Raw genomic sequence first — 27,487 nt, forward strand, 5'->3', positions numbered from 1 at the left:
ATAATCGGTTCATGCAGAGGATGAAAACCACTGCATCATGTCATTCTGAATACCGGGGGTTAAAAGTTTGCCTTGTCAACATAACAACAGCTGTTAAAACAAATCGCAATTTTTTTTTTTTTTTGCGAATGGTTTGTGATGTTGGGGCCGGAAAATAAGGGGCTGTAATTTTTTTTTATTTTTTGTTTTAAACTTTTTTTTTTATTTTTTTTTTTTTTATTTAATTTTTTTTTTTGTGCGAATACCTGAATCAAAAGTATTGGCGCAGAACAGAAAGGTGGTGAAGACTCAAGATGGGGTCGTTTGTCCCCTTAGCCTGTACGCGTTGAAAAAGGCCAAAATCTTATTATTTTAGTTCTATATTTTCCAACATCTTAACCAATCTGGGGACAAAACACTGGATTTTGCGATATCTGTGGCAAAAATGAGCATCAGTTCCCCTCCGACATCGATTGACAGGTAATGGCGTGTTTTTTAATAACTGCTGCGTTCTTGTTATTAGAGATGGTGCATAAAATCTAATGTATCCTAGAATAATGTATCAATTGATACAATGTATCAATTTTCCGTCATGTGACCACAATTCAGCGTTCTGATTGCTCCTGATTATCTGACAGCTCGTCTTCCTAGTGATACATAAACGTAAATCCGCCGCGTAATACGCAGTGACTAGAGCTCATTGATTTCAATAGGCTCATTCACAGCTGCGCATTTTTCACGCGACTTTGGGCTCTTCCACGCGGCTGTATTGCGTATATCGGTCCGTGTCCATGCAGCGTATTCGCAGACCGAAATACGCCAACTCCTTGCGTGCTATCAGCAGTTTATGCACATATATGCGCTCATTGATTTTTGCGCGTAAGGCATTCTTCACACGAGCATATGCGCAAAACCGCTCACCGCAGCACATGAACGAGGTTGGATGAGGTACTTTTTGCGCGCATGCGATACACCCTATTTGTGGCTTAAAAGGCTCATTCGCCTAATAAGGCTGAGACTCCCGCATTTTGCGCAGTGTTCCACACTTCCTGTAGACTTCTATGGGGGCATTTGCTGCGCAAAACGCAAAAATATAAAGCAGGTCCTATTTTTTTCCGTGCTTATAAAACACGTGACAGAAAATCCATTAAAATCAATGAGTTCTGTTGCGCCTGCAGATTTTGCGCACACACATACCCGCGCAAATGAAGTCCTCTAAATACGCAGTCAATACACATTTTTCTGCATATTTACGCACGGGCACTATTTTGGACTATTTTGGTGTATAATAAGCACCATGATAGCAAATGTTGCGGGTTTTTAAATTTTTTTTTCCCCTTTTTCACGCGATCAGCTGTGAATGAACCCATTAAAATCAGTGCGTATTTTCATTCCTGCGAAAGAGCCTTTCAGGCATGTGACAAAAAACCCCGCAGGATGTTCTATCTTGGTACACGCTACGCGCGAAATGGCCCCTTGAAATCAATGGACATGCACAAATACGCATTAAGTACTCAAAAAATTGCGCATAAGATTTCAAAAAATTTTTTTTAATGGTTTCTTGCGTTTTCTTTTTATGCGTGTGACTACATTGCCAATAGGCAGAAACACGAAGCGGATCAATGTATTTCCGTTCGTGAATACGCAGTATGGCCGTGTTAAAGAGCTCCAATACAGTGCCGGTTATCTCAGCACCTTTCATTCAGGTGGAAAACTTTTTTTTTTTTTTTCTCTCTCTACTGTGGTTGTTGTGTTTTGTGTTTTTGGAATGACGTCCGGAAGGTTTTTGACCCGTCTGGCTTACCTTACAGTGTTTGAAATCCGTTTCCTTAGGCGTCCTGAGACTTGATGATGCAAGCAGCGTTTGCTTGGATGCCGGGCGGAAAGAATAATTTTATGGATGAATTATTTCTTACAAATGTGTTGCATGAATGATCCGCCTACAAGAATTTTTTTTTTCTCAACCATAAAGTATTTGGAGTGCCATCTAATGTGTGTGTATATAGTGTCGGACCGGGGTGCCTAGAGCCCACCCAAAAAAATGTAATCTAGTGGTCAACTGTATAGGTGAATGAAAAATATGGCCTATCTATATCTACTGCAATGGTTGTACAGTGCATGGGGGGGGGGGGGGGGGGTTGGGAGCCCACTCCTTCCTCAGGTCCCTTGGGGGCTTCACCTGCTCCCCTGTGGGCCAGTCCAAGCCTGTGTATGTATATATATATTTTTTTAATTGGTGATGAACTCCTTTTGTGCAAATTCTTGAATATGATATTTTTGTGCCCTGCAAAGCTTGTGTTATCCCGGTGGGTAATGCATGAAGAGCAAGGTCTACTACTAGACCGCCACTGGCTTTACCTTGGTGAATTGAATGATCGGACTGGGGTTCTCTTAACCCTAAGGTTGGCCTCCATTATTAGTTGTCAAGGATTGAGGCGGTGGAGAGGAGGAGTTTCTATCTCCGAAGGTAAGCTGTGCTTGGCCATGTCCACCTGCTCAGCCGACTTGGCCATGTCCACCTGCTCAGCCGACTTGGCCATGTCCACCTGCTCAGCCGACTTGGCCATGTCCACCTGCTCAGCCGACTTGGCCATGTCCACCTGCTCAGCCGACTTGGCCATGTCCACCTGCTCAGCCGACTTGCCCCAGTCTTTTGGTTACTGATGTTCTGGAGGCCAGACCTCGCTCAGCACAGTAGCAGCCTTACCTTCACCTCCCGATGGGAGACAAGGCTTTGTGTTTACTTTGAGAATGCTTTTCTCAGCTGTTTTCTGCTATGTCATAGCTTGGGACTTACTAGTTTAACTGGACGAGTTGTTGTAGCGTTTGGTGTAACCTTGAGACTTGGCTGTTTTTATGTATCTTGCTATAGACCTTTCAGGCCTTGGAGATAGAAAAAGGAGAAATTCAACTATTTGTTGGCTTCCAACCTGGTGGTAGGCTTCTTTTAGACTCTCCGGTTGACCGAAAGACCCGAAATGTGAACGCCCCCTTTAACATCAGCTGTAGTTTACTTTCATAGTTAGCTTTGGGGGTTGTTTGATTTCGAAAATCTGTTTTCAAGTACACTACTAGTTCTATCTCTTAATTAATAAGGGGGGTCTCTAGTTTGGAACCTCCATCAATTTGACACAAAACCGTGCAGCTACAAAGAGTGTCTCTCATTCTGGAGGACCCAGCATGTCCACGCGTTATATAACTAGCTCTTTGATTTCAATGGACACTGTGTAATGTCTCATTTCCCCTGTGGGGGAGCTGCAGTAGAATTAAACTCTTGCTGCCTGGTTTCCCCGCAGATTACAGCTGATCACTAGGTGACCGAAGTAGTTGTAAAAAGTGTCAGGGATGGGGCAAAAGCCTGAAAAGTTGCAAAATCTGCATAAGTGGCCCTTGCGCAAAATTTTGTGACTTTTCTACACCAAAAAACTGGTGTAAAGCCTTCTTCAATGTCCCCCTATGCATGGCTGTGCAGAAGAGTTTGCAAGAATTTTGCCAGTACTACTCAATCTATGATGGTGGCTTGCGATTTTGCTAAAATGACTTGGTAACTTACTGTTGGTTTACAAGACTTAAAGGGGTTGTCCCGCGATGACAAGTTAAGTTATACACTTCTGTATGGCCATATTAATGCACTTTGTAATATACATTGTGCATGAAATATGAGCCATACAGAAGTTATATACTCACCTTCCCTGTGCTGGCGTCCCCGTCTCCATGGTGCCGTCTAATTTCAGCGTCTAATCGCTCGCTTAGACGCGCTTGCGCAGAAGGGTCTTCTCCCTTCTGGTCGGTCCGGGCACGAGCGGCGTTCTGGCTCCACCCCTTCTACGCGTCATCGCGTAGCTCCGCCCCGTCACGTGTGCCGATTCCAGCCAATCAGGAGGCTGGAATCGGCAATGGACCGCACAGAGCCCACGGTGCACCATGGGAGAAGACCCGCGGTGCATCGTGGGTGAAGATCCCGGCGGCCATCTTGGAGTAAAAGAAGGAAGAAGTTGCAGAGAGGGGATTCGGGTAAGTAAAATTTTTTTTTAAAATTCCAACACATCCCTTGGGTTTGTCCTGCGCTGAACGGGGGGCCCATGCAAAAAAAAAAAAAAACGTTTCGGCGCGGGACAACCCCTTTAAAACAACCTTCCAGTCCTGCACAAACAAATATGGCTGCACCGCTTCTCTGACTACTTGATATAGGCTGTGTATTGGTAGTTTAAGACACGACATGCTGCTCTGATTGGCCAGCTCAGCTCACATGGGCAGCACTGGCCAATCAAAGCAGCATGTAATATCTTGGACTAAGGATGTGAATCAATCAGTCAGAGATGCTGGTGTGGATGTCTGATTGTCCAGGGCCTGGAGGACCCTACCTTAGGTGAACGTTTGCTGAGATTGTCAACTTTGGTTCGATCGGACAACCATATGATATGTATGATAGTGACCAAGTTTTCCCACAATGACCGATGTTGGGGTGGTAAGAAGGATTGTGCAGTTGGATTTCAACATGTGTGATCTCACGGGAGATAAGCCAGCAGTGGCGTATTGCTGCTCGTGCAGGTGTAGTTTGGAGCGGACGGGTTGTTAGGAGAAATGGCTCTTGGCTGAATGAGCGTTCCGTCTACTGTGTATAGACATCTTTCGGTTATACTATAAGAGTAATGGTCCCATAACACCAGGGATGGACTAAATACTGTCCATTTCAGCAGCCACTTAATTTAGCCCCGAAGACATTGTGACGTTCATAGTAGCCCAGAAGTAAGAATTTTTATAGACCTCAATTAAAGGCAATGGCCAAAGCCAATCAAGACAACTCTAAAGGCCCATTTAGACCCAATGATTCTCGCTCAAAGCCGTCTTTTGAGCGAATATCATTGAGTCTAAACGCGCGGCCAATGCACAGTTTTCGTTAACGATGAGTCATATCCGGACCAGCGCTCAGTTCTCAGCGGGATACTGCTGATACTATTGTCCCCTCGGAGAATACAGCAGAAGTATGCAGAAGACAGCGCTCCAGCTGTGTTCTGCATATTCCGTTCGGAGCGCTCTGCTGTATACCAGCTGAGCGCTTGGAGAACACAGCAGAAGTATGCAGAAGACAGCACTCCAGCTGTGTTCTGCATACCCCGTTCGTAGCGCTCCGCTGTATACCAGCGGAGCGCTTGGAGAACACAGCAGAAGTCAGTGCTCTAGTTGTCTTCTGTATACCCGGCTTGGAGCGTTCAGCTGTATACCAGCTGAGCACGCCGTGAACACAGCTGGAGTATGCAGAAGACAGAGCTCCAGCTGTCTTCCGTATACCTCGCTCAGAGCCCTCAGCTATAAACCAGCTGAGCGCTCCGTGAACACAGCAGAAGTATACAGAAGACAGCCCTCCAGCAGTGTTCAGCACTCCGTGCTCAGAGTGCTCAGCGGGATACCAGCTAAGCGCTCTGTGAACACAGCAGAAGTATGCAGAAGACAGCTCTCCAGCTGTGTTCTGCATACCCAGCTTGGAGCGCTCATCTGTAAACCAGCTGAGCGCTCCGAGAAGACAACAGCTGTATGCAGAAGATAGCAGTTCCACTTCATACAGCGTGAGCCTTCATTTACACACTTATGCAAAATGAACGCTCAAAACTGTCACTTAAACTGCCGTTTGAGCGAATTTTGAGTGATAATCGTTGTGTCTAAATGGCCCTCAAGGTAGGAACAGCCAAACGTTCCCAATAGGTCAACCTCCTCTTAGGCATTAAAGGTTGTCCACAGATCAAATAAATCAAAGGTACACTTAAATTGCACATCAGATCTTGAGGCTCTCCATCTTTCATGCCTGCCACATGCGCTGTGTGTGAAGCTGTTCTCATCTCTGACTACAGCGGGGCACCAATGGTGGACCTGCCAATTCTGAAGCTCTCTGGTGAATGCCAATCAAGCTGCACAGTGTTGGTCTGCAAGCACAGGTCCCACTACAGGACGTCTGGCCCTCATAGTATGACAGGTTGGTCAGAAACCCACTTGAGGTCATTTTGTAGGGCTCTGGCTGCGCTCCTCCTGTTCATCGGGTCCTGATGCTGAGCTGATGCCCTTCTGTTCAGCTCTCCTCATATAACGGCCATGCCCTAGTATCTGCTCCGTGCTTTTGAGGGGAACCCAACAAATCTTGCTCCGGCGCGTAGAGATGTGCCATCTTGGAAGAGCAGGACTACCTGTAACACCTGATTGGGCTGCAGGTACCCCTCATGTACCAGTAGTGACAAGGACAATGGCAAAACGCAGAACTAGAGAAGAAATGGTCAGGAAGGAGGAGGAGAAAGTAATTGTCTCCAGTCCCTTTTTTGGGTTTCCTTGGTGTTGCCTCTCCGGGGCTCTGGGTGTCACTTCCACTTGCACTAAAAGCAGGCGAAACAGATTCTTGCATAACAAAAAACACTTGTGGCTTAAACTCCCCCCAAAGCCGCAGCCAATACCGTGTTTCCCCCAAAATAAGACCCTGTCTTATATTGCCCCCCAAAGAGGCACAGGGTCTTATTTTCTAGGGGAAGTTTTATACTTACCTAGCAGGCACCGTCCAGGTCCCGCCCGCTAGTCTCTGCAGTTCCTGGCAGGCTTGCTTGCAGTTCTCAGTGCCAACAGAACGTTGCTTGCTGGTAACGAGGTTTATAAACCCCGCCTCAAGCAAGAGATTGCTCTGATTGGCTGAGCGGCAGCGCTCAAGAACCTATCACTGCGGCGCTTGATGAACCAATCACAGCCATAGTGCCGCAGCGATTGGCTGAGCCGGGGCGCTCGAGAACCAATCACATAGTGTAGCCAGGGCTTATTTTCAGGGTAGGGCTTTAAGCCCCCACCAGAAAATATTGGTAGGGCTTATTTTAGGGGTAGGTCATACTTTCAGGGAAACACAGTAGTAGCGGCACAATCTTTCTGACGTTGGCAAGATTTTGTGGCTATTGGCAGCCACGGCTTGGGTGGAGTTTCAGACGCAGCGTTTTTTGCTATGTGAAGAAGCAGCCTAACTGGACAAAGTGATATCCCTGAAGCGTAAATGATTTTGGGTTATCTAGTGATGCCTACGTGTTCCCCCTCGTCTTCAGAGCAGTGTATAATCTTCCCACAGTGGGGTATGATGGCCGCTGAATAACCAGCGGGGCTTATGACGGCCACAGCTCATACTTGCACCTTTTTGGTGGCTTTGTGCTGTTTTTGTGGATTGCCCCCACTATCTGGCATCTTGACTTGAATTCAGGATGAATAAACTATGATTGGTTTCCTTATTTGAGCATTGGTTTTGTACTTGACTCAAGAAAATCCTTCCTTATTTATTCTATAGTAATCATTAAAACTCGGTTGTTCATGGATAGAACTAGGGGGCGCTACTGACCCCGATGGCCGTTTTGTGCACTCGATTCCAAATTTGATGCCCAAGTCTATGGATCGGCCACTGACCAGGACCTGGGACTGCTGCAGCCAAACACTGGCTGTAGAAGATCACTGCTGCAGCCAGTCATTGGTCACATGACCAACCAGAAAGGACAGAGTGTTTGTGGAGCAATCTTACGTCGTGGAAAACCCCCCTTTAAGGGTAAGTTCACACGTGGACTAAATGGGGTCTATTTTTCAAAATGGATTGTCTGGAGCAAAATTTGTAATTTCTGCATCAAAAACGACACCTTAACGTGGTTTTTGACATGGAAATGATGCAGATTTTGCGTAGCTTTTCCATTGAGGAAAATCTGCACCATTTATGCTACATGTGAACATACTCTAAGGCTGGATTCACACAGGCGGGTGTGTTTATTTTTTTCCCTTGGAAAACTGCCCATTTGGAATGCATTTTTGAGACTTTCACAGCGATCTGCATATTTTTTAGGCCGGTCTCACATGGGCAGGACGGATTCAGCATGTGGGAGCCAGCAGCGGAATCGTTGCCGACCATGGCTGGCGACCCCCCTGTGTATCTGTAATTTCTTTACGGAGGAACAGGAGAGTGAGGCCTCATGTCCACGGGGAAAATCAGGCCCGCCGTGGATTCTTCATGTAGAATCCATAGGGGTCCCTCCTGCCCCGCGGACATGAGGCATAAAAATCAGAATAAACTCACCTGCTCCGGACGATGCGGATCTTCCTTCCTTCGCGGCCGGATCTTCTTTCTTCGGCCCGGCGGATGTGCTCGGCACGCCAGCGGCGTGCTGCGCGCACACGCTGGGCACATCCGCCCGGCCGCAGAAAGAAGATCCAGCCGCGAAGAAGGGAAGAACCGCATCGTCCGGAGCAGGCGAGTTTAATTCTGGTATGGGTCTCCCGCGGATCCGGACGGCTTCCATAGGCTTCAATAGAAGCCTGCGGGAGGCCTACCTGCGGGAGACCTGCACGAAAATGGAGCATGTCCATTTTTTTTTTTTAAACTACCTGAGGGTGTCCAATGCATCCCTATGGGGCGCGGATCCGCGTGCGGGAGAAACGCTGCGGATTTTAAGCCCGTGGATATGAGGCCTTACAATTTCTTTTCTTTTTTTTATTTCCCGTCCCGTGGTAGGCGATTTATGCGGGTCGGATGGCTTCCATTGACTTCGGTGGTAGCCGTCCCTGCGGAATCTGCACAAAAAATAGAACATTCTGCAATTTTATTTCCGATGATCAAGCTGAGAGAAAAGTCTCTTGTGTGAATTGACCCAAAGGGCTCTTTTTCCGTGTGAGTTCTAACCATCTCGGAATCGTATGAACCTGGGAACATCGCCTGTGTGAATACAACCAAAAGAAGGGGTCAATGGACTATCGTATACAGGCCATCAGCCAAGCATGGGCTAGGTGCCCTTCATGGCTGACACAACATATTTTGCAGCTTTGTATACTCACTGTACGATGCCAACGTCTGGCCTGGCACTGAAGTAGTACATTAACACAGAAGGCGGAGGATATTAATATTTGATATCCCTTTCCCCCTGTGTCTCTTGTATTGTGGAGCTACTGACAATTGGAGCCTTTGTTCTGCTTTGTAGGGACAGATTGTAACGCAGGTCTTTACCGTTGAAGAAGCACCTTGGAGCGGGTAGCGGGGCTTACCACAAACAATGACATTGTATTTGGAAAGTGCATTCATAGTAGATGGTGCCAATGCCAAGTATGAGTGGCTCTGGGCCAGTGTATGTTGTCAGGACAGACCCAACACGGTGTAGTCCTCTGGCACGGCGCAGCCTGCCTCCCACCTGCCTCCTCATGTTTTATAGGACTATGAATATTTTATGGAGCCAAATAATAGGAGCTTCAGGATAGCGGTAAACGATGACTCGAGGTCAACCTTGGTCATCATCACCGTATTCATGACTGCCAGCTTGATACCTGACCCTGATTGTATTTGTCCTCGAGTGTTTTTCATTGTTCTCCACGGTGGATGTAATCTGTCTCTAGTCTTTTTGAGTTTCTTGTCCAGTAATGATGATCTACAGAACCGTAGCCCTAGACATACTGACTTCAATGGACATTGGTGGCCCTCCAGATCTCCATGCTTGGGTGATAATGGATGGTGTCCTGAGTAAAGGCCATCTCTGCTACCTCCCAATGCACTGAGAGAGGTTATATAGCGTACATGTCCCTCTTGGACCATCTAAAAGAGCCTCCTAGTTGTTCTTGAGTTGTCCAGTCGTTGGCCCAGAGTTGTTCTTGCATTTCTGAAATGCTATGGGAGGATATTTCGGGCAATAGGAGTATTTGTATTGTAACTAAACTTTCAAAAAAATTTTGGCAAGTCAGAATTCTCATTGGCGGGGTCCGGATGCTGGGAATGATCGCTGAACCAAAGGGGCAGAAGTGCTCATGTGAGCAGTGTAACGCCACTTTCCTACGGGCGACAGCAACATCGCTGCGTTTTCTCACAGCGATATTGAGATTTTCCGTTTCAAGAAAGTCACGCGACTTTGTGGCGCTCTTTTGTCAGGATTTATTTTGGGGGAAGGGTTTTAAATATAAGACCTGTCTGCATTAAAAAAAAACCCAAAACACAATGCATTACCTTACTGCCGCTGTCAGGTCCGCTGCACCTCTCCCCAACACTTGTTTGAAGTCTTCTGTCAGCGTTTCCTGGATTGGAGGTTTAAAACCCCCACCAGCAGGAAGTGCTGCTTTTGACTGGCTGAGTTGCGGCGCTCAAGAACCAATCAGAGCCAGCGCTTGATAAACCAATCACAGCCATTGCATTAAGTGGCTGTGATTGGTTCATTGAGCACTGGCTCTGATTGGCTGAGCCGCGGCACTTGAGAACCAATCACAGGCAGCGCTTCCAGGAGGCGGGGATTTTAAACCTCCAATCCAGGTAGCACTGACAGAAGACTTCAAACAAGTGCCGGGGACCGGCGAGGAGAGGTGTGGCGGACCTGACAGCGGCAGTTAGGCGATGTGTGTTTTTAACTGTAGCTAGGGCTTTTACAGTAGGACCTACCGCACCATGTTTTCATGCTATGTAACAGAAAGGCAGGCTCCATAGGGAAACATGGGCTACAAAACCTCACAAATCACGGCAATGTTCAGCAACCCACAATTTTTTTTTCTTGCAATGTAGCAGCCTACAAAACATCACTAATGTGTAGGAGCTCATTGGAAAGCACGGGCTTCACATACATGAGAATTGTAGCACTGCCGGATCACGATAAAAATGCGCAATTTTTGTTGCTCATGTGAAACCAGACTAAAACTGGTAGATCGGGGAGCGTTCCAAAGTTAGGACCCCCACTGATCCGAAGAATGGTGTGTGTTTGTCCACTTTTCCCGGCTTTTGGTCACTACTGGATCGCTGCTGTGATGTCGCATTGAACGGAGCACTGGCCACACGTGTAGCGCCACGCCATTCATTTCAGTGGATGGAAATAATGGAGTCCAAGCGTTCGACTGTGTCCGTCAACCCCATTGAAATGAATGGAGTGGCCATCACTGCATGTGATGTGCGCAGACATCCAGCAATGGGGTAAATGGGACCTCCTATTTTTGGGATCGATGGGGGTCCCCGTAGTCAGACTTCCACTGATCTATTTTCCCCTATTCAGTGGCTCGGTGAAAACCGGGAAAAAAATGCCCCTTCTCCAGAATACCCCTTTAAAGGAGTTGTCTATCAGAATTCAGCTGTAATACCAGACACAACCATGGTCGGATGTGGCACTGCTTCTGCAAGAAAGCAGCCATGTTTTCCTAAATCTGGACATTTAAACCTCCACAAAGCTTAAAAAATTGACCCATTTGTTTACCCATAACAGGAAACTGCTCTCCGCACCCGGACCGTGGCGGGAAGCTGTCGTCGGCCATTTTTAACATCCTGGAATTTGCGCTGTTTAAGAAAACTCAAAAACTCTTGTAGGAAAAAAAATGTTGAGGGGAACGTCGATTAAGAAAACGAGTGATTGGTGTCCAGGCGTGTGACTACATAGGTGGATGATTCGTAGTAGGGTGGGCTTGGAGCGCCGCAGATTTTAATTTTTTTTTCTTCTACAAGTTCCATTAAAGTTGTTTCCATTTTCGTCTTTCCTGTTTATTTCGGAGCTTCCCGAGAAGGAGATAGAACTGGATTTCAAAGAAAACAGGGTTTGTCTTTAAAATAACTCTCAGCGGGTAAATCTCGGTACAATGAGCCTTTCTTCCTGTTGCACTATCTGATCGATTCCCCACATAGCCTCGCGGACTTGTCCTGTAGAAGTCTTTTATATATATTTTGTGGTTTAAAATCCACAAAAAAAAGAAAAGTTCTTTGTAAAAGTTTTTTTTTTTTACGCTGACAGAAGTATTGGGACAGATTGAAAAATGTGAACATCCAATTTCATCACCTTCAGTCTCGTGTGGGGCCTCCTTCGGCCTCAATGACTGCAGTGACCCCCTAGTCCGTTTTCCACCAAGTTCCCATAGATGTGTGGAGGGATTTGCCTTCATATCTCGAGGAGCTTCAGGTACCGATGATGGGCATGTTGGGCGTAAACTGATACGGCGGTCTAGTTCATCCCAAAGTTGATGGACGGAACCGAGATCTAAACCTTTGGCCAATGAAGTCTGCAGATGTTCTGCTCCTCCACACTGCGTGCCGTATGACATGGGGCTTGGTCATGTTGTAGACACAGAACTGTACCCAAATATCACCACAGGGCAGGTGATGCCACATTGTCTGGGAGGTCTCTGTACCTGTTGGTGTTGAGGGTGGACTTCACTAGAACCAACAGCTCATATGCTTCCCAGCAGAAGCCAAACCTCCTCCAAACCTCCCTATTGGGACGATACAGTCATGTAGAAACTCCATAGTAAAGAGCAGGTTTAAAGGCTGAGGCTCAGAGAACAAAAGACTGAGGCTCAGAGAACAAAAGACTGAGGCTCAGAGAACAAAAGACTGAGGCTCAGAGAACAAAAGGCTGAGGCTCAGAGAACAAAAGGCTGAGGCTCAGAGAACAAAAGGCTGAGGCTCAGAGAACAAAAGGCTGAGGCTCAGAGAACAAAAGGCTGAGGCTCAGAGAACAAAAGGCTGAGGCTCAGAGAACAAAAGGCTGAGGCTCAGAGAACAATAAACAGGCAATGAGAGTGGGCAGGGCCAGTTTTAAAAAGGAAGTCCAATCAGTTGGTGGTGGGACTGCAGGAGCTGGGTTGCAGGAACAAGGAGTAGGGCAGGCTGAATGGCCCACTAGGAAGAGACACTGTCCCGGAGCACAAGAGTTCCCAGGTTCGAGTCCTGACAAATCGATCATTGATGTAGTATTTTCGCCCTATTAATATGCAAGTAACTTTTGTTGTAGCAAATTATTGATATAGTAGTACTGCCCTAATCCTATGCTGGTATCTGTACAGTAATAGATCACTGATGTACAGCCTTTCCCTAAAAATAAGCCCTACCCCTTGGGGGTGGGAAACGATGTTTATTATAGGCCCTCCTGAAAATAAGCCCTAGCAACACTGCATGGAAAAAAAACCAATACAAAGCCCCATCACCAGAAAGAGAGTCCTGTGTCAACGCTGAGGACATGAGACCAGTGCAAGGGACTCAGACATCGGGCAAGCGGAGTATAAGACGCCCCCCCTGAAAATAAGACCCTGTGCCTCTTTAGGCAGTAGTACTGCCCTATGATGGTATCTGCATAGTAATAGATCACTGATGTAGTAGTATCACCCTAATCCTGTGCTGGTATCTGCATTTCGGAAATACAAGGTGTGTATATATATATATATATATATATATGACTGTATCGAGGGGTTGTATCGCTGTCACATGACCCACTATTATAAAAACGCACGGTCTGTTTTCTGCGCGGCTGACTCATCGCTTTCATTTTTATCCCGGTTGCAGCTCTGTGTACTCTTTTTATAACTTAATTTTGGTGCCAGACACCCCTGGGATGACTGCTGCCGGCGGAGGCCTGGTCATTTTTCTGCATGGTCAGGCACGCGGTTCTCGGTGTCTGACAGAGGATATAATTGTTTTCTGAAATTGTCAGGTTGGAGACAAATTGCTTGCTGGAGCCGAGCCGCATTCATCGACTCTTCGGCCTATAGATTACTGTATACAGCTCTTCAGGGTCAATCTCAGCATTTTCAGTTCATTTTTCTCCTTCATGCCATGTACTGTAATAGTCCTCTGCCTAGCTGGGCCAGTTGTGCCGTTTATCCTGCGCTACTTGTTTCATGAATCTAATGTTAGAATTTCAGTAAACACTGACACGGTTCTACATGCAAAGCACAGAGGTGTGTATATATAGGTATTACAATATAGCTTTATATGCCACCTGCCCAGGGATAAATGCCCGCATGGAGTCTAGTGTACAGGGTGTCTCAAAAGTGTGAAATCACCCATATAGAATGAAAAACCACGGTGTTAACTTGGGAACGAATAAAGTTATGATAAAACGAAGCACGCCATTGTTCTTTTGATGAATTCTCCTCTAGTTTGATATATCACACCCCTACCTTTCCATTTGAAGAATTGGAGTTGACTCCAAGATGGCAGAATTCAAAATGGCCTTCATGTGGTCACCAGGCCTAACAGGTTTCCCTTGCAGCTTGCATCACCGTCTGCCAAACCGTTTTCATTCTAAATGGGCACTTCCACGTTTTAAGCCACCCTGTATTGTTGCATTAACACACACCCGGCAGGTTTGTTGGCACAGAGCTTGCACTCTATTTAAGTATAGAATGAGTCATGTTCTAGTGAAGAATGATGGACCCTCTGGAGAGAAGCTGTGTACTGCTGCTGGAAAGTCCCTGCATAAATAGGGGAAAGGTCTTCGCACTGGCTGACGGAGAAGGGGTGGGGGTGCTGGGATATTTCGTGTCTGGGATGTCTCTTCCTTTGTAACCATCTTGTCTGCTGCTTCCTGTCGGCATTCCATGATTCATATCCCTCCCCATCGGTCATGCAAGCTCCGTTTCCGAGTTATGATGCTTTCTGGGAAAGCTGGGTGACAACCAGTATGCCCATCATTACATCTTCCCCAGGAGTTGTCACTCGGCTTTCTTGGATTTCTGAGTGGTTAATTTGCATTGATGCATCCTAGACTTGAGCTAGGCAGATTTCAATTCCAGAGCTTGGGGATGCCAGCTAACCATATCTACACGTACAATAATAGCTTTGGGTTTATACCGGTAGTACCAGAACATCTGGAGAGTCGCTGGTTATAGCGCACTGTTACTATACACTGCAGCATCACTGCATTAGGAACACTCGCTCCATAACTGGTTGGTCCACCTTGATGGGATACAGCTTCATGCTATTTATGCCTGATGCGGACCCGGTCACCCTTGTGGTTCAACAGGAGGCAGGACTCGTCATGCCAGACAACTTCTGCCATGTGTCCAGGGTCCATTTATGTCTTTCCTGGGCCCATGTGAGTCACTGTTGGTGATGACATGAGGTCTGCAGGAGCACCCTTATCTGTCTTCAGCTCTTTCCACTCTATGTGGAGATTTGTCCAACTTCCCCACCGTTGGGTCAGTTGGTCCACTGTGGCCCATCATTGCTGAGATACCATACATACCACCTGACGCTCGCCTCTAGGATCAACCACACATAGACCGCCACCATATGATCTTCTGTCGGATGTCTGTCCATGGTTCAACCAGTCTTGGTTCAGGAACAGCCAACGAATGTGAATGTTTCAGAAATATTGGCAATGCCCCACTGGGCACTAACAATCTGCCCGCAGTCAGAGTCACTGGCGTCACCACGTTTTCCCTTGACTCCCAAATGTTGCCTTCTGGTGTGGAGAGAAGAGAGGGCAGCCCGTTGTCTGAGGGCAGATCGTGACGCGCCAGTCGTGTGTCCCATGTCAACTGTTCCTAATGCAGGAATCGTTCAAGGTGAAGCGGTGGTCTCCAGCTATTGCAAAACTACAACTCCTAGTCTACCCTGGCAGCTGTAGGTTGTCCTTGCATGCTGAGAGTTGTAGTACCCTATCAACTGCAGAGCTACAGACCACTCTCAAGCAAATCGGATGATTTGTATCGTGTCGTCGGAGTAACAGGTTGCCACTCTAGAGTCCCAAAGGGCAAATTGGCCCATGGGAGACAACGACTTCCCACTACATAACCATATGAGGACTGGAATGGAGACCTTTTGGGTTTTCACCCACCCTAGTTAAGAAATGATACCAAGGCTTTTTAACTCCTAGAGCCCCCCCCTCCCCCGCGAAGTCTGACTATCTGGAAACTTGAAAGTCTTCAAAAAGTTAGCAGCACAATAGATCTGTATAGACCCCCGAGGTTGCCCCCATCTTGGATTCGTTCAATCCGTTCTCTTCCTACACTTTCTACATCCTCAATGCAGGTCAAGCCGTTTTCCCTGCCCCCCCCCCCATCCTAGATCCCAGTGTCGTCGCCCCTTTTCCTGATATCGTCCCATACAATGCCTCCTATTCTAGTGCTGGAGAGACTCCGGGGCAGTACATTAAATCAGAGCAGTCATTGCACTGCAAACCTCAATGGTTTACTTGTATGTACTGGGAACTTTGGTTGTCTGATTTCCCGCAGGGGATGATGGGGAAACGTTTAGGGTAGCGATGGTGAAGTCAAAGCACATTCTCATATGGGATCCTCGCTTTTGAACTTTTAATTTTTTTTCTCCCTGCATGAGGGGGTCAGCAATAAAGTGCTTGATTAGTGGAGGGTGCAAAATATATATATATATCCTCAGTATGTGAGTATTACAGCACCTAATGGCTGGATCTAGTTGATGAAAATTGTCCTGCAGGAATATCGGCCCCTGCGGACAGGAAGCTTCTTGTAGTTGCTGCAGATTAGATGGAGGTGCTGACAGGAAGGGGTCAGCGATTCATGCTGCTTGCGACAAATTCTGACCATCCATCAACACGGGGCAACAGAAATCTGGATCCATCTGACCGGGAGATGTTTTTTTCCATTGATCAGTGATACAATTTTTGCGCTCTTTTGTCTGTTTGGAGTCTCGTCTTTCTGTTTCTGGGGTTGGATCTGGTTGTCTGCTAGTATAGCGCATACATGATAAGGAACAAAAAGTCATGTGTTCGGACACATTAGTTGGAGCACCGGTTTTGTATTCAGCTGCTCTTCACTGCGCTCCACGTGTTCATCAGAACGATTCCTGACATCCTCCTCTGACCCCTTTCGGTGATGAGTTCTTTCCATCCACAGGATCCTCTTTCACTGGATGTCTTCCTCGATCACGCCATTCTCGGTATACTCTCCACACTGTTACACCCCGGCGTGCGATGACGGTGACGGCCCGGCTAGTCTAGCACTGATGACCCGGCCTCCGATCGCTGGAATCCAATTAATGTGGTCACACTGAAACTGACCTACGGAAAACCTGTCATGGGGTTTTCTGCTGCACTCCGGGGTCACGGGTCTAGTTTCCGTACAGGGAAGCTCCAATTGTGAAAGGGTCGGGGGCTCTAATAACGGGGCCCTTCTGGAGAAAGCGGAGTGCCAACCAATGTGGCCACCAATATAGTTTACGGCTTTTCCACACTCTGTCAGTCATGATTTGTCTGGAATAGATGGAGCCGGCTCTTCGCTGTAATGGCCGCAGTCTGTGGGCACTCGCGTTCCCATGAGCGGCAGCGGATGGCCCTCAGATGTAGCGGCGCATGTGATTGATTCTGTACTCCGGCAGATATTAGTGGTCATTAGGGCTTCCTGTGTGGCCCCATATAATCCGGTTACCGCTGGTTGATGGGCTAATTTCAGAGTCAGGTAGACATGTAATTTCATATTCTCTGGGCTGATTGGCCTCTGCCGAGTCTGCGGCCGCTGGGCGACCTTATTACCGTATTACTGATATTCTTTGCTGCTGTCTTCATTTTATAGATCTTGTAGGAGATGAGAAGGAAGGATCTGTGCCCCCCCACAACCCCACCATAACCCCAAAAACAGCACCACTATTCTCCATAGGCTGTGTCCGGTACTGCAGCTGACTCTTAGCGTAAATAAATCTTATATTGAGTCTGTAGGGCTGGGTTCACACAGAGCGGATTTGCCGTGGAAATTACGTCCGGAATTTCGCGGCGGCGAATCCGCATGTAGCCGCTAATCCCAGGATTAGCCAGCCATGTGGGCGAGATTTCTCATAAGACGGCGTTGCGGTGCCGATTCGCCGGCCTCAGCATGTCCATTCTTTTTTTTTTTTTTTTTTTTTTAATCAGCCCGTGTAAAAGGGCCCTATAACTGAACGGCTGATCGCCATATAATGCAGTACTATGGTATTACATTATACTCTATGGGTGATCAAATGATCATAAGTTAAAGTCTCCTGTGGGGACTAAAAATAAAAAATAAGCAAAAAATGGTTTATTAATTATTAAGAAAAAGTAATAAAAGTTAAATATATTTCCCCATATTTATAATAAGTTTTTCAGTACATTATATGGTACTTTACATGGAACCACTAAAAAGTACAACTCAGACCGCAAAAAAACAAGCCCTCAGACAACTACGTTGATGGATAAATAAGAGTTATGATTTTTTTTGTAAGTGGGGAGGGAAAAACAAAATGAAGGGGGAAAAAAAGGTGGGTGGGCCTTAAGGGGTTAAAGGGTTTTCCAGCGTTACGAAATTGGCCCATCCCTGAAGAGGCAGCGCACGTGCTGGAGCTCCACAGCCCCTTCAATCCGCTCATCAGCTGGGGTGCTGGGAGTTGGGGTCCCTCCGATCCGGTATTGAAGGCCTGTCCTAGAGAAGGGGCCTCTGCTGTGTTGTCCTTCCTACAGGGTGGATGAGAAGTAGTCCGGCACCGCAGTCTTACTGAAACCTGTCTAAAAGGGAATCTGTCTTTGTTGCCCGTAGCAGCCAATCACAGTGCAGCTGTGTCAGCAAATCGCACGCACTGAAAGTCATGTACTTTGTTTTTCGCTCACACTCGCGAATTGCATCTGGAAAAATTACAGAACGCTCTATTTTGTGGCGTTCTCCATGCGGAAGACCTCGATTGCAGTCAATGGAGCCCGTCCAACCCACAGTCTATCCAAAATGAATATCGCATATGGGCCGCGAGTGCCCAGCAAAAGTGCAGGAAATACGAATATCCAATAAAGCAGGTGTGAGCGGCCTAATAAAAATCAATAGACTTCTAGCACCACTGATCACGTGCATGAAAAATACGCAATACGTGGGCGACATCCGTCTGTGCGAGTGCGCCCTTCAGGGGTTGTATAAGATGAAAAAAATATGGCTGCTAGGTTCCACAAACAGCGCCACTCTTGTCTATAAAACGTGTCTAACATTGCAGCTCTGTCCCATTCCCTTGAATAGAACCCAATTGCGATACCAGATACAGCCTATGGACAAGAGTGGCGCTGTTTCTGGAAGATGGAAGCCATGTTTTTCTAGCATGGTGTCCGTCCAGAAATCCTTAGTGGATCCATGGCGTATTTGTTGAGGACAGCCGCTTGTTTCTTGCGGCTGGGCTGTTACTGTAGGAGTTAAGCACTGTATCTCAGCTTGAAGACTTGTGTAAATCTGACATCTCCAATTTCAGACAAATGCAGTAATTAAGAGGAATTTCATCTTCGGTGTCCAAGACTATAATGAAATCTGAAAACCGCAGACAACACAAATAGAGTAAAAAAAAAAAAACCCTTCCACTGACAGAGGAACATAGCTTCTCCTTTGTTCTGTGGAATGTTTGGCTACAATCGCTGCAACCTCTACAGAGGACTGATAGGTGAGCGGGCCGAAAGTTCCCGTATCCTGAGTCAACCTCGGGTTAATGTTCTACAGAACTTCTCCTCTGTGTTCAGGGATGGTTCATCCAATGTAAGAATCAACCCTGTTTGGGTAGAACGTAGCCCTGGCCAAGAAGGAATTACCTGTGCTCAAGAATCCCTTTCTCTTCCACTCCTGACCTCAAGGAGTAAATGATGGCAACTATTGTCAGCCATATTGGCCCTCAAGGGGTTGACTTCTCTTTCTCCTAAACGGTCCTCCTCCCCACTTCGTCTTCAATGAATCACAAAACCGTGCCATTCATCTCATGCTTGATTGAATCTAGAGTGTAGAAGTCTACAGAAACTCAACCAAACACGTCATCTTCACTGTAGCGGTCGCAGATCCTAGACCTCCACCAACAACCTCTCCAAGAGGTCTAAATAGGAAGACTTTTAGGGCCGGTTGCACAAACCACAGTGTTGATTCTGGCTTAGTTGAACTGCGATCAGCTGCTGAACTTGATTTAAGGCAAAAGTGTTGCATCAACACATTTTTGACCTAAGATTTGCAAAACCACTTGAAAAGGTTGAACCTAGAAGAAATGCATTGCACACGGGGATCCGTGACTGTAGTCAGATGATCTTCCAGCATTCATAGGGCTAGTAAAAACATGGCCTTTACCAGTAGCAAACGTGGGTGTCATTTCACCGCCCAAAAAAGCCTACTACGCTATTGGCTGAGTCCACCATCTTGGACTTTGGTTGCTAAGCTAAGTTCAATCTGTTGGATCCACAAATCGGTGCAATGTTTTTCTACTTGAAATATTGGTGCAACTGGCCCTCAAAGATTTAGATGCAATACTGAAAAGCAGAGTCAGTAATACACCTAAAAGATTTATAAACTCCTAATCCTGATCTTCTTCTGAAGGCCATGGCACAATCATTTTGAAATCCTGTTTTTCAGGTTTCTTTCAAAAATTTTTATGGGTTCTGAGTTACATAAAATGGTCTACGGTGGAAGAAGGTTGCATGATGCCAATGGCATTCTAGAAGTCCCTAGGATGTTCCTCTAGGGCGTGCCAAAACGTTTATTATAGCAGATGATTCTCATGGACCCATGCCTCAAAAACATAGTTTATTATGTGCTCCACTTCCCTGGAGTACAAGGTGCATCCTTACCAGTTTCTCAACTTCATTTGGCTAATGCTCACCTTGTCAAAAAATTTTATCTTGCGTTACCCCTACAAAAATATTGTCTTATAGGCGCACAACAGCCAGGGAAGATGCCAGGCTGCTGCTGGACACTCACAAGGTAGAGCGGGAAGACCGGCGGGAAAAGGTGAGGGAACGGCCATTTCACCAGGATGCGGGATGCGAGGGGGGCGTGCCCTTGAAGTTCCCCTGGTCCCTGCTGTATGTTGTCTCCCAGTCCGAAGCTAGGAGAGTGACAGGGGCGTTCAGTCCTGCTGACAGCTGTTGCACCCCTAGCTTCCGGTGGCGTCAAGATACACCAGTACCCTTGCCATGTATTCTTGGCTGTCAACAAGTTTTAAGAGAAGTCTATGTTCTTCTGTTTTTTTTTTTCTCTTGCATTATCAAAACTATCCTTGGTCTCAATTTTGGTTATACCTTTTGGGCCTCTTGTCTCAAAGGCGACTGGGACCAGTCTAAGCTCAGCTGTCCTACTCCGAACCCTAGAAGCAAAAAATCGGATTGGTTCCAATGGACAACAATTGGCTTTTTGAGACCATCTTGGTACTTTAATCCCTGGACTGTTGATAAACCTAAAGCAAATGTGTTTCTTGCGGTTTCCTCACAGAACCTGAGGGGCGTCAAAGGACAGCTTCTAAGATACATTATTTACAGATCACAGAGCCTGCAGTTCTCAACTGCACGCAGGACCTTCACCTGCCACCGGGAGGCACAGACCTGTCTATTCAAATCACCTGGGTGTGCTTTATCGGTGGGAGTCCAGGGCCTCCTTGGAGGTTGTTTGCACTTTATCATCCAGAATTCTCCATAATCTGATGCCTACCAAGCTCTGTTCATTCGGAATTCAATTGTATATATGCAGTTTTGAGATGCGGAATATGCTTCCATTGTCCCAATATCCCCGTAGCAGCCAATCAGTGGTCTCGTTGTTTGCTATAGGTAGGTATTTTGGGCTTTTTTTTAAAGGGGTGTCACGTTTGGGCAATTCCCTTTTTATTAGAAGGATTCCCCTTCGAAAAAAATAAAAAATGATAACCAGGTGTCCTGCTGCTGGAAACTCTAGCAGTCGACTGTAATTTACGGTAAACCAGCAGAAAGTGCACCATTCACCTGCAGCACCACCAAAGGGGATATGAAACATTACCAGTTGCTTTATAAAGTCAATGGCCTGTATGTGCAAGGCTTTATTTACCAGCGCGTATATACACAGCTATTTACCCACGTAAATACGCCGGCCTTCATAAAGATTGCATTGGATTCAATGAGTAAATAGCTGCGTATATACTGTACGCTCGTGTGAGTAAAGCCTAATACACAGACATCCGAGGTCCTCCAGAAGGAGCCACTCTGGTTGATGATGAGGGTCTCCTTCCCGTTGACTCTATAGGGTGGCTGAAAAATTTATATTCTTTTGTTTTCCAAATCAGACCGCTCCTTTCAGGACAAATAGAAGATAAGAACATCATGGAACATTCAGCCTGGGTGGTTTTAACCCCTTAGTGACCAGCCCATAGTCTTTTTACGTCTTGCCCAAGTGGGCTTTAATCCCTGAGGACGTAAAAACGTGCTTCCTACAGGGATTAAAGCCATGTGGGCTATGGACGTGACAGCTGCATGCTGTCGGTGCCTGCAGGTAGCCAACAGCATGGAGCTATCATCCCGGGCTGCGGGGAGCCCCACCTCCGGCAATGCGATCGGCGCTATCCAATGGATAATAGGGATAAATCTCCTAACTGGTTAAAAAACAAAACAAAAAAAAACAACAACTTTTCAAATGTGCTTCCAGAATAAAGTAAACAGATGGAAATCTACATCTTATCAAAAGTTTGTACAGTATGTTTGCATGTATTTGATATATATGTTACAATTGAAAATGTGAAAAAATGACAATTTTTTAAAAATTTTTTTTCCAGTTTTGGCGCTTTTCATAAATGTACACAAATTCTATCGGTCTATTTTTACCACCTAGATGAAGTACAGCATGTGGCGAAAAAACTATGTCAGAATCACTTGGATATGCAAAACCTTTTCGGAGTTCTTTTATGTTAAAGTGGAACATGTCAGATTTCCAAAATTTGGCCCGGTCATTAAGGCGCAAACAGGCTTGGTCACTAAGGGGTTAATATGCAAATGATTGCTTCCTGTATACAGTGTGCAGGTCATTAAAAGGAGATAACTGGCCTCCTTTTATGCTATGGAATCATGAAATGAAAGCTAAAATGAATATGCACAATGACACCCGCTATATGACCCACCCTAGAAGTGCGGCTCGGGAGGTCTAAGTGAAGAGTGGTCACATGTCCGTCTCAGTGCCCCTTAAACTTGTAAGAAGGAAGAGGTGCTTCTAGTGGATCTAAACTTCTCCCTCTATTTAAAGGCGTGTCTTCATGGCTGCTCGAGGACATACGTACCATAGAGGCAGACCATGCTGCACTCGTGGGCCCATGGACAGAGGACCAGTGATGTGTGGTCCTACTCCTTTTTCTACTGCTGCTGGACTTCCCTTGCCAGAGACTTGAATGCTTTAAAACAAGGGGGTTGGGAAATTTCCCCAGTATAAACTATGGATGATTTCTCCTCATTTATGACCCTTGCGAGCTTCTAAGCCACTTTTTTCTGATCAGTTATTCTCAGGATAGGTCATCAGTAGTAGATTGGTGGTGGTCTGCTTCCTGAGACCCTCACCGATCAGCTGTTTGCCAGGCTGGTGGCCTCGCGCACTGAGCTAATTTCTGCAGGGAGCAGACAGCTCCGTTCCCACTGCAGTGGCCAAGCATGGTAATGTAGACAGAGTTCCCATTCATTTCTATTGCAACTTGGACTGCAATACTAGGTCTGTCCACTACAGTATGAACGGAGCTCTTTGCTTTATGCAAAACTCAGTTCAGCACACAATTGCACTGACTTGGCTAAGGACAGGTTTGGCCAAAACGTATTATACAATTATAGGGTACAATGCAAAACCTATTAAACAGGGGTGTAAAACTCCATTTTACCGTGACCCACATCAGCATTATGGCTGCTTGTAAGGGCTCATTCATATGGGCATATTTTGCACTCCGTATTACGTGCGTAATAAAAGTAGCTTAAACGTCATTGATTTGCATTGGAGTATTCAGATATGTGTATTTTACATGTGAAAAAAAACAATCGCTGTATGCCCTAATTTAGACTATTACAGACCGAAATTGCTCATTAAAGTCAATGGGATCACATAAATATGCAGTGAATACACGTGTTTTTACTGCATATTTACCCAGGAAGACAGGATAAATCTATGGCCGTTTTTGTTTTTATTGTGTTTTTTTTGGGGGGGGGGGTTGCATACTTGAAAAACGCAGTGAATTTGCACACAAAAAATGCAAAAACACAATTTCTGCTTGCGAATTTCACGGACCGAAATTTCACAGACCCGCGTGAATGAGCCCTATATGTAACTACTCCCTAACATGGCTATGGTGCTCCATGCACTATAATGGTGTTTCTTCCCTTCCACCTCTTGACCTTCCTACCTTTGGAAGGTGGCTAGGCTGCCCAGGTAGGACTGCCAGAGTTGAGCCGCCACCTGTAAGGTGAGGAACCTGTGGAGGTGCACCGGAGCTCAGACTCCAAGATGGCACCTACCCCCTGTGCTGGTGCCGCCTCCTCTGCCAAGTTCTGTCTGCATCCTCCAGGGAAAGTGGAGAGCCGGTCCTTCTGTGCCTAGACCATGTTGTGGGCCACCTAAGGTGACGAGGCTAACCAGATTGAGCCTGTGGGCCTTGAGTTTGACACGTGTGGTGGAGCATCCCTGACCAAGAATGGCCTAAATCCAGGCTAGTCTTGCTGGATTGTTGGATTTCCACCGATATAAAGTAGCGGCCCACCTCCGTCAGGTTAATCCGTAACCAGGTATATGATGAAGGGTTAAGAAATGATGGGAACCGTTGGTAAGGCAGACGGCGCCTTCTAGTAGTCGTACAGTAGGTTCCTCGTGACATCAGAAGGAGACTATTTTTTTTTCCTTCCCAGATGTTACGAGAGGCTAAAAATAGGTCTCCTTGTAGAACTCCAACTAGATCCAGATGTCTAAGGAGTCCACTCTACAAACAGCGCAACACTTGTAGTAACACGCATTACGTATCTCAGGACGTCTGCTCCAGTCAGCTCCTTACTAACATTCAGGCACCGCTTCAAGGGATTGTCTACCGTACACAACCACTTTCCATACAACTCATTAGAGGCCCCTCCTTGATTAACCCCTCTGTGACCAGCCTATAATTTTGTCTTAAGAACTAAGCAATTTTCAGCGCCGCATTGCGAGGGCCACAACGTATTGACATAGCCGTCTTTTGAGGTATAAATGACTTTTATATTACTTTTTATTAGTTTTTTTTTTTTTTCGGGGGGGGGGGGGGGGCATTTTTTTTTACAACATTCACCATATGAGATAAATACCTTATGTGCTGCTTTGAACTTTTTTTTTTTTTTTTAACACTAATTTTGAGTCCTTGAAGGGGACTTAGAGATGTGATTGTTCAATCACTAGGATAATACACTGCAATACTTGCGTACTGCATTCTACTAAAGCCTATGACTGCAGCCTATTAGACTCTGCAGGAGGCAGGGCTTAATAGGCTGAGTTACATGCCAGATGAGCTGTCTTTTGTTAGACTTCTAGCTGCCGTGGGAATCCACTGCAACCTAGTGACTGCACCACGGGGGTAGGGGAGGCAGTAGTGAAGAGGAGGAACCCCCTCCACCTGTCATCTGTTTACATGCTGCAATTTCTACTGATTGTGGTATGTAAGGAGTTAAACTGCCAGGATCTGAGATTTCTCTGTTCCTCTGTGTTAGAGCAGGAGCCTGGCTGTCGTCAGTCAGTCAAGTCCACTACCTTAAAGAGATGTAGAGGGGTTAATCTGAGTGGTCTTCCAAAGCACCTTGCATTGGTTGTCCAATGTTGCCCATTAAAACCAATAGAAGTCAATCGACCTAAATGAGCCCTTAGCAGAAAACCGATGAGCAGCTGTTCTTATTGGCTAAGTGGAATGTCAACTGAAAAGTTAAGAGAAAAGTTAGTTGCTAATTCTGCCATTAACGATTGGACCAACCTAGACTTCCTTGAATGTGTCCTCTGCGGGTATCGGCATACCGTCACAAGGGGCTTCAACCATATGGATTGTCCCCATTCACTGGGAGGTCCCTATGCAGACCGGGTTGTTTATACCTGGATGTACGATGGACATAGCTCTATGCACTCAATGAAAGAAGACTCGGCTTTCCAAGGAGGGTCAATTAGATGCTTGCCCTAGACTTACGGAAGCCAATAACGATTTGTGTCGGGAGCGAACCAGCCGCATACAGAAGTTAATGGATCACGGTGCATAACACAGACCATTAGGCAGCAGAAAGCATCATTAGATATTCGCAAGCACATAAAACCTTCCCTTCCTCGGCGCTCCGGCAGCGGGAGAGTCTCCAGTGCATTTTCATTACGCTTTAATACTGAGAACTGTTTGTAAACAGGAGGTTCAATAAAATGTGTAATTCATGCTAGAATAAAAATACTCTGTGCCACGGAACGGCATTGTTGCCCTACGGTTTATTTCTAGGCTTATAATTGGTCAATTGCAACAAGATTGGCCGGTTATGTCCCGGTAGTTGGTCGCATGGCCTGAGAGCATTCAGTCCCAGTCAAAGACGTACTGTGCCTTTGCTACCCTGTGGGGGCGCTCTACCTGGTAGCTGTCACTGTAACAACCGGGGGAGTGAGGCTCGGGTTCACAATGGTTATATACTCCAGCACCCATCCGGCTATGTTACAATTGAAAGATGATGAGGGGTAGCGGTCCCGGTTCCTGAAGGACGGTGTGGTGTAGCTTAATACAGATGTTCCTAATGAGAAGGAAACGAGGGGGACGGTGAAACAGGAGATAAGTGGCAAATCCAATTCAACGTCCTGATACAGTCCCGATTCTCCTTCACATCCTTTTTATGGTGTTTCTGTCCTTACTTTCTCCTGTAATCTACCTCTCCTTCACCGCTGCACAACTACTTGGTTACTTAGTTAATAGTCAGTGTCCGTTAACAGTTACAAACGGCCCTCCCCTGAACTGGGCGGGTCTATTTATGGACTCTGGATCCTCCCATGAGTATACAGCTCAGGGGCGGGAGTGGAACCCAGTCTACCCTCTAGTTCTGGGGGTTTTGGACTTGCTGGTCCTCCTAAGTACCAACTACATTTTAGGAATTATTCTAAGGGCTCCTTCAGACGGAGAAAAATAGCATCTTTATTTAGTTGAGGCTCCCATACACACATGCTGGCATTTTGGTGGGATCGCTTGACCATCTCTTGGGGGTGTCCCATCTCTCCTCCCACAGATGTCAGGGGAAAGAAGGATCAGGCATGTTGAGTTTCAATGCCCAATCCTTTTATATTGGCATCACTTTAGGGTACTTTTTAGACGAGTCAGTTCTCATTTGAATAAACGAATCATCACAAACTTGTACGCTCTCATGGAGGCTGTTTAGACGAACAGATGTGTTGTTGGATCATTCAAACAAGAATCGTTCAGTCTTTCACATTTGCTGTATATGTGAACGAGAACGACTGACCGAGCGCTGCTGAACAAGCATTTGGTTGATGACCATCGTAGTTTTGGCACCTTTTTTACGGCTTATTTATGCAGGCTGATTGCCAATTGAGACAGCATGTCAATCCATACTTGTTCACTGCTGTGCAGTCATGGCAAATTGTTCATCCTCATCAAGCCAACCATCGTTAATGCAAGTGTTCATTCCCAAAGGGCTATCCTTGGTTGGCTGTACATTGCCCCACACCTGGACTTACTTTCTACTGATAGTGACTGTGCCAAGCAGAGTATCAGTCTTAATTTCTGGTATAGGCTATGTGATTATGGGCTCCACCAGTAGTGCCCAGTTTTTGATTTGGGAAAGTCAGTTTGTTGGATTGAATTATGGTCTAGAACTGTGGTGGTGAACCTATGGCACGTGTGCCACAGGCTACATGCAGAGCCCTCCCTGCTGGCACGCATCGCCGTCGGCTACTTGCCACGTTGGCGAATACCGGCAGGGGCCGCGGCTCCCCTGCCGGCATTCACTCAGCAGCACTGCTGATCCCAGCACACACTGATGTCAGCATGCAGCCGGGATCCTCCTCCGCCCTCCTGTGATGTCTCCTCTTAGGTTCC

General features: G+C 46.4%; 1 protein-coding gene across 5 annotated transcripts in view; it reads left to right on the forward strand.

The window, feature by feature from the left end:
* Positions 1–219: 219 nt before the first annotated feature.
* The window catches only part of ARHGEF11 (Rho guanine nucleotide exchange factor 11), a 122,724-nt gene continuing 95,456 nt past the window's right edge, over positions 220–27,487 (forward strand). For 2 of the 5 annotated variants that reach the window (XM_066609153.1, XM_066609156.1), the window contains exon 1: positions 222–459. In XM_066609153.1, the coding sequence (XP_066465250.1) occupies positions 425–459 (35 nt within the window). In that variant the 5' untranslated portion in view covers positions 222–424. Of the gene's footprint in view, positions 460–27,487 lie in introns of all 5 variants that reach the window. The other 3 variants (XM_066609154.1, XM_066609155.1, XM_066609157.1) reach the window with 2 other exon arrangements.

This window comes from Eleutherodactylus coqui, chromosome 6, assembly GCF_035609145.1.
Source record: "Eleutherodactylus coqui strain aEleCoq1 chromosome 6, aEleCoq1.hap1, whole genome shotgun sequence".
Classification (NCBI taxonomy): Eukaryota; Metazoa; Chordata; class Amphibia; order Anura; family Eleutherodactylidae; genus Eleutherodactylus; species Eleutherodactylus coqui.